At 42.7% G+C, this 10,261-nt stretch overlaps 1 protein-coding gene across 1 annotated transcript in view; it reads left to right on the top strand.

Annotated features, from left to right (window-relative positions):
• The window catches only part of TFAP2E (transcription factor AP-2 epsilon), a 92,806-nt gene extending 82,963 nt beyond the window's left edge, over positions 1 to 9,843 (top strand). The window contains exons 6-7 of the mRNA XM_078681150.1: positions 4,601 to 4,742; positions 7,338 to 9,843. Of these exons, the coding sequence (XP_078537276.1) occupies positions 4,601 to 4,742; positions 7,338 to 7,620 (425 nt within the window). The 3' untranslated portion in view covers positions 7,621 to 9,843. The remainder of the gene's footprint in view (positions 1 to 4,600; positions 4,743 to 7,337) is intronic.
• Positions 9,844 to 10,261: the final 418 nt, after the last annotated feature.

A 10,261-nucleotide genomic window follows, 5' to 3' on the forward strand; every position in this document is an offset into this window, starting at 1 on the left:
CATTCTGCCCCGTGAGTAATTGACAACTGGCATGTGAATTGTGGCCTCTCAGCGAACAAAAAAAAAACACGAATTTGGGTGAGGATTCATCATTATTTCGAGAGATTGAAATATTTAGGAAAAGGCCAAAAGGTTAAAAATACCCAGGGGCGAGAACTCACTCCTTTCGGGGCTTCACCGTCGAAGGACAATGTGTGTGAAAATAGACCAGCCAATGCTGCATATCTAGGCAAAAACACACAGTTATATATGTGTAAGAGTTCCCACCAGTAAATATATCTCTTCTTTTGGGCGGGCTGAGTCAGCGGAGGTGTCAGGGCGGCCCTCCATGTTTTGTGTCTGCGTTGTGTACACTGTAAATACTGCCTTGTCTGTGCACGCGCCACACCAGCCGTTTACCGGTCGCCAGCCTGCCTCGTGCTTGCTGTTACTGAGTAAAGATTAATTCTTTCGGGAACCTTTCCTTAGCCGAAAACAGACCAGGGCAGGGTTTCTACAGTGTGAACGGTAACACCCTTGGCTGTGACAGGAGGACACGTAGGCACAAAGTCGTCGTCTTTCCAGGTGAGGGGGTTGTGCCTGCGCACCTCGAATACTCCGGGTCTAATCCCGGCTTTCCTACTAGAGGACATCCGCTTTGATCTTGGCCAGATCCCCACATCCCCTACCTCCCATCATGTGGCACACTTATCATTAAACCAGTGCTTCAAACGGGCCGGTACTGTCCGGTACAGAGTACTGGCACTTATTTATTTTGAGAGGGAGAGTACCAGCACTTCTCGAGAGAAATGCAATACTTTTAATTGTAGAGTACCAGCACTTCTGCGAAACAAGCAGGCACCCTGTTACAGAGTACATGCACTTCTATTTTTCCATTTCAATCACTGAGTTAAACCAGTACTTACTGTGCATAAGCATTTTAGACAACATCGTTAGTAAGGCGGAGGGAGTACCTGTCACAAAATGGAAAGCACAAGGGCTATGCTGTTCCCAAGACTTTGTAGTACCTTCAATTTTGTTATTACACTTTAGACTGATGAACTGTAAGATAAAGGGATGTGGTAATTTTGTAGGAAGGTAACCATTGTGAAATGTCCTCAGGTCAGTAACCATGAGAAGAGACATTGTGGTCTTATGAGTACCTATGTGAAAGGAGTGGACACTTTTTAATTTAGGCCCAGTGGGAAATGGCTCTCGTAAATGTGAATTGATGGTTCAACGATGATCTCTATTAAGACGGGAGTTCTTTGAACGGGGAATTAGGTTGTGCAGGCCTGCTCTGGTGGAGTCCATGGACCCATGCAACACAATGCTGTACATCAGACTGACTCAGTTATTGAATATTTTTAAAAGGATGATCAACGAACAGGTTATGCAATGAGTAATCTGGAGAGGGCTTCCGAATCCATTTTAAAAATGCGATAAATCAGAAACCTTTTAGGCAAATTTAACATGCACAGATAATCGGCAAGGACGGGCTGCTAGGGATTGCAATAATCAGCTGCTCCCTATCCTGCCTTGTGCAGATAACTGCTTTGTCTATTCTGGTATTTTTAATGATGTAAAGTTTTGCACATTAAAAGCGGGACTCATAGCCCAGCCGGCACTGTATACATACCCGCCTCGGTCCTGCTTATATGCACCTTATTTACTTATATCAATAGACTTAAGGGAACCTGAGCCGTCTGTATGGCAATTGTGCATTTTTAGATATCAGGGAAAAGATCAACCCCTGTTTAGCCACTTTATCCAATGTAGTTTTGTATTTGGCATCTCAACTAAAATATCTAGGAAGGAAAGTTGAAGCAAGTGAAGGGCTTGTGGCGCAATGCCCAGGGGCCGTATTAGTTATATGATACATTTCCTTTTAATTCATTTTGCATGTATTTTTAAACATAATGAACTGTGTGATTTTGCTTAAGGTTTTAATTGACAAATAAACTAATTCTTTCCTCCTCAAATATGGAGGTATATACTACCATGATACTGACTGAACCGATAAAAAACCGTGCTCTATTAGATCAACTGTATCCTAGAAGATGGCACCTTTGGAACTGGGTAGACTCCATGAGTCTTGTTAGTGGAGCTCTGTATCAGGGAAGAACAATGAACTATATGGCAGGACCCAGAGGGCACGAATCCAGGGTCAGTTGAACCCTAGGAAACAAATGTGGGATCACACTGCTTCACCTCCCAGCAGGTTCGCCCCTCAGTTGCACCCTCGCCTGCTATTACTCAACAAGAAACATTACTGAACAAAACATCAGTCAATAATACCAAAGATGGCCTCTATCCAACATGAATCATTATGGAAAACAGACACACACAGCCAAACACAGAGCCCACAGACCACCTTGGCACCGGTGACAGAGAATCTCATAACCATAAAGAGCAAAATGATTCCAAAAGGGCTCCGGGACCTTACAAACGGTGGAAAAGTGCTACACAAATACCTGTACTGTAATAAATCTTTGCACTTAGGACGCATTTAATCTAGACAAAACTAGCTGTCTTGTAGATAAATCCATCCTGGGTACAAAGCTGTCACTGGAAACATCAACCGACCAGAAGTACTGTGCAACGACTTAGAACGTCTTCTGCAAAAAAATTGCAACCATATACCACAACTCCTCCCCACCCCCATAACCGGACCCCCTGGCCCTTCCCAGAAGTCTCCAAGTGACAGAGGAAATTACAACAATCATGAAGACCACTTCAGGGCCCAGGCTGATCCCTGCTCCCACCATGGCTTCGATAAAGAAGCAAACCCTATTAGCAAGGCCCTCACCCCTATCCTCAACACCTCCATCAGTACAGCTACCTTCACAGAACCACGGCAACACGCAGCTGCCAACTCCCTCCTAAAAAAATCCTCGGATAATCCAACCATACTCATCAATTACCAACCAATATTGCTACTTCTCTGCACCCTTTGCGAAACACCAGCTTCTTGACACCATACAGTCAAGATTCAGACCCACTCACAGTACAGAAACTGCCCTCATAGCAGCAATGGATGACATCTAAATGATTCTCGACAGAGGAAAGCCACAGCCCTCATACCTGTAGACCTATCAGCATCTTCCGATGCAGTCTCTGACCCCATCCTAATCCAACGACTCCATAAAGCAGATATCCAGGGAAACGCCCTCGAAAGGATCTGCTCCTTCTTATTTGAAGAACCCAAACAATCAACATTCTCCCCAAAGCTTCTAAAGCACTATATCTTATTTGTGGAGTCCCTCAGGAGTACCCATCGGCCCAATACTCTTCAAAATTTACATGCCCCTGCTGGCTGACGTCATACAAGCTCACATCATAAACATCCTTATTTTCACTGACAATACACAAGTGATACTGTCCCTCTTAAACAAAACATCCAACACCAGGAACAAGTTCACCACATGCATTACAGAAGTAGTCTTCTGGATGAAATCCAATTGCCTCAAATTGAACGTGTACAAGGCAGAGGTAGTAGTCTTTGGGAAGAATACCTCGACATGGGATTCCACCGGGTGGCCCACAGACCTTGGACCAACAACCACACCCTTCTCGCGAGTGAGAAACCTCAGAATCATCATAGACAACGAACTGGACATGACTGCCCTATTCTATGCCTTGGTCTCGTCCTGCTTCAAAACACTAAGGATGCTGAAAAAAAATCTTCAAGTGGCTAGAGGACAACAACCGCAAAACAATCACCCAAGCCCTTATCAACAGCAGACTAGACTATTGAAACAGACTGCAGGGATAACCAACCGGTTCACAAGAAGACTACAGACCATCCAAAACAACGAAGCAGAGTAGCTCTCAATCTCTCACACCGAGCCCACACCCCAACACACCCTAGGGAACTCTACTGGTTCCTGATACACAAGCGCTCACAGTTTAAGTTCCTCATCCTAACTTACAATGACCTCCACAACACTGGCCCTTCCTACATGAAAAGCTGCATTCACTTCCACCATACTTCCAGACACCTCCACTCTGCTGGCCTCTCACTAGCATACACACGAGCATACACAAAAGCAGAGCAGGGGGCTGCGCTTTCTTGTACCTGGCCCCTAAATCCTGGATTGACCTCCAACAACACACCAGGGTCTCCTCCTCTCTTCTTGACTTTTGCAAGACACTGAAGACCCGAGTTTTCAAATAAACCACAAGGGATGGCCTCACACCTGCTACAGAGCATCTGGATACCCTCATGGGTGATTAGCACACTATAAAAACACAATTAACATTCTAATGCTTTTTACTAACCATGTATGTATCTATTTATTTATCCTGTCCTCCAAAATGCCCAAGGATTTAAATATAAGCATGCTGCTCCTTTCTAATCCGTGAGATTTTATTTCTATTTTTCTTAATTTGACCCATATGTGGAACTGGAGGCACAGTGACCATCTTTGGTAAGGACACAATTCCCTGTAGGTTTGGGATTCAGAGGTGAACAGTACATAGATTTTTTCCAAGTGTGATTCACTATGAGTTCTTACTTGGTGCCTGTTGTTGAATAACTTGGGATAGAGGAATTGCTACCACTGGATTTCATGCAGGGGTGATGCAGTGTTCACAGTGCTTGTTGTCTTTGCTCTTTCAGGGGAAGCTGTACATCTGGCCCGGGATTTTGGTTATGTGTGTGAGACAGAGTTCCCTGCAAAGGCTGCGGCTGAATACCTGTGCCGGCAACACTCTGACCCGACGGAGCTCCACAGTCGGAAAAACATGCTTCTGGCCACCAAGTGAGTGCTAACGGGGAAACTACAATGCAGGGGGTAATGAGAAACAGATTCACTAATGTCAAACAGACAGATGCCCAGCATCCAAGCGGCCCCATCTACTAGAACCCCTAGCCTTGGCTCAGACATCTAGTCGATGTGTGAACACTTTGGCTTGATGTTGGAGTGCCCTTAAGCACACCAATATTCAAACCCAACCAGTTGTTCTGTTTGAGCCCCTTTGTAAAATAAGTTGTTGTACGCCTAATTTCAGTTCTGGGTTTGAGAGCATAGTGGTCTAAACAGACCTTTTGTTTCAAATATACATCTAGTGAGTTGTGGATCGTCCGTTTTCAACCATTGGCTTTCTTTGACCAGCCTCTTTCACTCATTGGCTTGATACTATGTCAATCACATCTTGGCTCAGCCCAGAAGGATACTTCTCTTTCACCTAATACTATTGGCTGTATCTCTCTATCTAGAATGGACTGCCTATATTGCAATCCACGAGGGGCTCTTTTACATCTACTTGCCTCTCTTTTGGCTTCTCATTGACATGTTCTTTGTGCAAGCATACAAAGGCATACACAAATGCACACTAGTTAATGCCTGATTCATATGCATTAGTATGAAACTCAGAACTATTGGCTTGTTGCCAGTGCTTGTTTAGTATAGAAGTCCATTTTGCCATACCCATGGCTGGTTTCCTTATAGAAAATACCAGCAGAGGGGTTCATATTTTGTACATTGTGAAATCTTTTAATGAACTTGTACAAGTAGTGCAGAAATGATATAGTTCACTCACATATGAGACAACACAGCTTCACTCTTACATTGTGTGCAGCTCAGAGGAAGACGGTATGCGTTTACAGACCCAGTTCTGCATCACAAGCTATAAGGCACTGTGTGAAAATAAAAAAAAGACAGCAGAAAAAAATATTTGTGAAGAAAGTAATAAGGAGGAAAATAAAGAATTTGTATTTTGAGTACTCATGAACAAAGTGAAAAGCATGAAACATTGGGTATTTGTCTTGTTAATTATTCGTCTTGCTAATCTTTTCAGCAGTGTAGGTCCAGATATGGCATTTACAAGTTTTGAGAAATGCTTAGTTTGAGGATTGGGTTAGAGCTATGTTTGCGGTTACAGTTGGGTTTAAAGTAGGGCATGGGGAATGATTTGGGCTCAATTAATTTAGGTTTAGAGTTTGGTTTGTTTTACAGGTTATCGCTAGGTTTAGGACTCTGGGTGCTTTTAGGATTTGGGCCTGAGATTGGGTTAGAGTATGTAGGATTACATGGTGTTCTAAAAGCTGTGTTTATGGTCAGGCACTGGGTTGAAACCAGTGTGAGGTTTATGACTGAGTTTAGGCTAAATGTTTGGGGGTAGGGTTTGTATAAGTGTAAGGGTTAGCAATAGAGATGTTGAGAGGAGATTGTTTTCATTCTAGTGTTCCTCTTGCTGGATTCTTCATAATAGTCCAGACAGTGGCAAATGCTTTTTTCTTAATAATTGGTACTTCATAATGTCTTCTTTATTATACTACTATGAATAGAAAGTCCCTTTCAGATTTTACCAGCACTGTTATTCGAAGGTGTACACCAAGGGGCTTATTTACAAGCCCCTTGCTCCACTTTTGTGTCATTTTCCCCATGTTAAAAATGACGCAAAAGTGGCGTAAGGGGCTTGTAAATAAGCCCTCAAGTACATAATTTTCAATACCATGTGATGTAAGACAGCTCACTTCAGATCCCAAGTTGACAATAACTTCTGGTTAGGAATGTGCATAACTCATGTAATTCCCTTTAGCATAACCATGTAGAATTACTGCAAAATTATGCATAATTACATGAGGAGCATAATCCGGCATTTAGCGCTGTTTTCTCAGTGCAAAATGCACCCTTGCGTCATAAATAAACAAGAGGATGCATTTTGCACTAAGAAATTGGCACAAAATCCAACAGAACTCGAATATCAGCGGCCGGCAGTAGCTCACTAAGTGTGTTGTTCCTGTGCTCCTGTGGGAGGATTTTTGCCCCAAATTACTCTTAATTACGCAAACGAGTGTAATTGAGTCATGTCTGTAATTTTGTGTCACAAGAGTAACGTTAAATTACCGAAATTGCTCTTCTTACTCCGGCATTAATTAAAATTTCACCCAGGCGTACTTAGAGTGTGAAGTGAAGTGTTGAGTGTAGATGTGTATAGGACACGTTAGCTAAGTAGCAAACATTCCAATCTCACAGACCTGTCCAGGATAAAACAGAGGAATGAAGTGCTCGCTCATCGTCAAATCCTTGTTCCACCACTTGGTTTCCCTGCCTTAGATTCTATTCCCTCACATCCACTTCACACGGGCACTCGTCACCTATCATCTCTGCTTTCCTTCTACTCAATGGGCATCGCTGCCCCACAGAGAGCAATGTGACTTCTCCCTGAACATCCAGCTTGAACACTGATGTATTTTTGGCAATCTAGGAAGGTTTCTCTGCCATTCAGTGGAACCTTCTATCTTACTACTTGTACCAATTCCTTTACTACCACCATAGGTAAAGGTATAAAAGTGACCGGTTCACACCTAGGTTTAAAGTTAACACTTCTCCCCTTTCTTAAATTTTCAGGCAGATTCTGAAGGAGTTTGCTGACATGTTGGCCCAGGATCGCTCTCCGTTGGGCAACAGCCGCCCGTCACTCATCCTGGAGCCCGGCGTCCAGAGCTGTTTGACCCACTTCAGCCTCATCACACACGGCTTTGGGGGGCCAGCCCTGTGCGCTGCCCTGACCGCCTTTCAGAACTACTTGATGGAGTCGATTAAGGGGCTGGACAAAATGTTCATGAATGGCAACGGCCATGCAGGCGGGGACTCAAAACCCTCAGAGAAAGACATAAAGCACCGGAAATAAAGGGGCACATGAGAGACACACACCCCTTTTGCAGGGATCAAGGGAGAGCTGCAGCCCCATCCCAGTCCTAGCAGGAGAGGCCTGAAGCCTGCCGAGGACTGGAACAGAAATAAGATGACGCTACTAAAACTAACCGCAGAAGGCTCCCAACGCAGCGGTACAAGTTTCATGGACCATGTGGATGAAACTAAAACTATGTGGACGAAAAGGATTTTGAAGCACCTCATTCCACCAAGAAAGACACAGATTTAGGGTATATACAACCTTCTAAACAAGAGAAAATGGAGAACAAGGACTCTTCATCAGTTCAACCATGAAACACATCAATACAGAAGCCTCATTTTATCCTTCTCACCGGAGAGAAACATGTAATGCAGGACATTTAACAACCACCACCCCCCACAAAAATGTACTTTAAAAATGGTGTTGCATTCAGTTTTGAGAAGCATCTTGTTCGCAGAAAGACATGTCTTTTGCAGTGTCAATATGTACAATTTTGGAAGGGGGGTGTTACAGTAACTGGGAAATCAATCCGCCTTGCAGCGGATACCAGCCATAACAGGCATTGCTAGTTTTTGTCTCAAATTTTACTTCTTAAAAATTGGAATCCATTTTGTTCTTTTTTTGTTATTATAAACTTAAATTTCTCAATTGTTCAACATTTTTAGATTTCAGAGCCCCTTCGCAAAAGTGCAACTGAAAAATAGCAGACACTACTTGCTCCCAAAATCTGTTATATTAAAATCACCGTGCATTGATAATCACTAACAACAGAAGTATAAAAGGTTAACATTTAATGCTGAAAAAGGACAACGTCGTTCCCTGCACACTCTCTTGATAGAGCCCCTTCATGGCCACGAGGTATGCCCTTGCTAGCTTCTTATGTCTCCAAACGTGGATAGTGCTGTATTTCATCTTGCTGAGCCTCAAGGGAAAATGTTTTTTGCGACTACTGAACAGGGCCAAAAAAAATGGCTCAAAAAATAATAATACCAAGTATTCAGATTTTACAATAAATGTAAAAACAGAGAAGTCAAAGTCAGCATATGTAATATGTCTGTACTCTAAAATTATTACAGAAAAGCTACAAGAGGCCCTGCTTTGCCGTGCAGTGTGGGTCTGTGCCGTAACGGCTCAGGTATCAAAAATAAAAAGACTTTATAATAAGTCATAACTGGGTGGAGAGAGAGGTTTTTCTACATACAGATTTTGAAGGGCAGAAATGCTTTGGGCCAGTGTACATAGGTAGAGTGGCGTAGTGTGGGGGAGGCGCGGGGCCACAGGAGCGATTGACCCAGGTACAAAATTCTTAGGGAGCACAAAAAAAATTTTAACAAAAATTCATACTAATCATTTTTTTCTTTTAAAGTTTTGCAGTAGGAAGTGTAAATGTTCCCAGGTTAGGAGGCGCAATACGTGCCTTGCCCCGGGTGCTGGCATCCCACACTGCCCCGCTGCACAGGTACAAGGAAATTGAAAAAGTGATCTCAAAGCCCATGCTTGAGAGATATCTATACCCATTGGCCCTTGATATTAAGATTTTTTCACCCCGTGCTTAATATACATTCCGTGTTAGGGGTGTATTAAGCAATCGCCCTTCTTTCTCCAAAACCTCTCCAAATATGTCTTATTTTCTTGGCAGACTTTCAATAAATTCTCCTCCCAGCTCTAATATGGTGATAACCTATGAGACAAGGCCATGTCACTCAGCTTTTAACATCATTTTCTCTTCCCCATGTTCAAGGTTAGAGTACGTAACAAGGAGGGTGGTTTGTAAATCAGTTTTTTTTAAGACATTGAAGGTACTTTGCTTACACAACATCACCCTGGACGCCTCGATCTGTCAAACTATGAGGAAAAAAGATTGCGCTGCGAAAAGCACATCGAACTTGAACCAGGCCAGACGGAAACTGTTGAAAATTTGTATATATTTATTTATGTGTAATTAAATTGCAAACGTTTTATCATGTTCGGTGCACGTTATTTATATTGAATTAAGTTGGCTTTATTAATATTATTATTTTTTTGTTTGAAATATGTATGTTTTCTGAACTACTACAACATTAGGGACAGGGAGCGGTCCCCGAGAGGCCCTGGTATAAGAGGATGGGATTGACAAAGAACAGGCTTTGGGTGCCTGCCACCTTTTGCTAAACCCACTAATGTTGTACAAACACCACACGTGTCAAACTTGTCCTAATAAATCTTTTTATTTCAAACGTACCTTTTTTTGATTTTCTTTTCAGCAAGGTTTCACCTTTGTTTTCTACCAATCTACTGAAAGGGTCAAGGATTGTGACATATATAAGTGCTTACTGTGACTGTATGTACCTAGCCTTTGTACGTGTACAAATACCAACACACCACCCCATTGCATGTGCGCTTTATGCTTAGGTTTCCATATACCTACATTGTACACATTGCATAGTGCATGTGGTTATACACCACAGGTTTGGCCGTGCCTAGAGCTACACTTTTGCAGGAGAGTGAGGAGGCTGCATAGCATTGCAAGTAGGGCTCCCGGTTTTATGATATTTATTTTTTGGCAATTTCCATCTGTATTTATCCATATTTATTTTTGGGCCATTTTATCTGTATTTATCCATATTTATTTTGTGTTTAGCGTATAAATGAAGTTGTA

Source organism: Lissotriton helveticus, chromosome 3_1, assembly GCF_964261635.1.
Source record: "Lissotriton helveticus chromosome 3_1, aLisHel1.1, whole genome shotgun sequence".
NCBI lineage: Eukaryota > Metazoa > Chordata > Amphibia > Caudata > Salamandridae > Lissotriton > Lissotriton helveticus.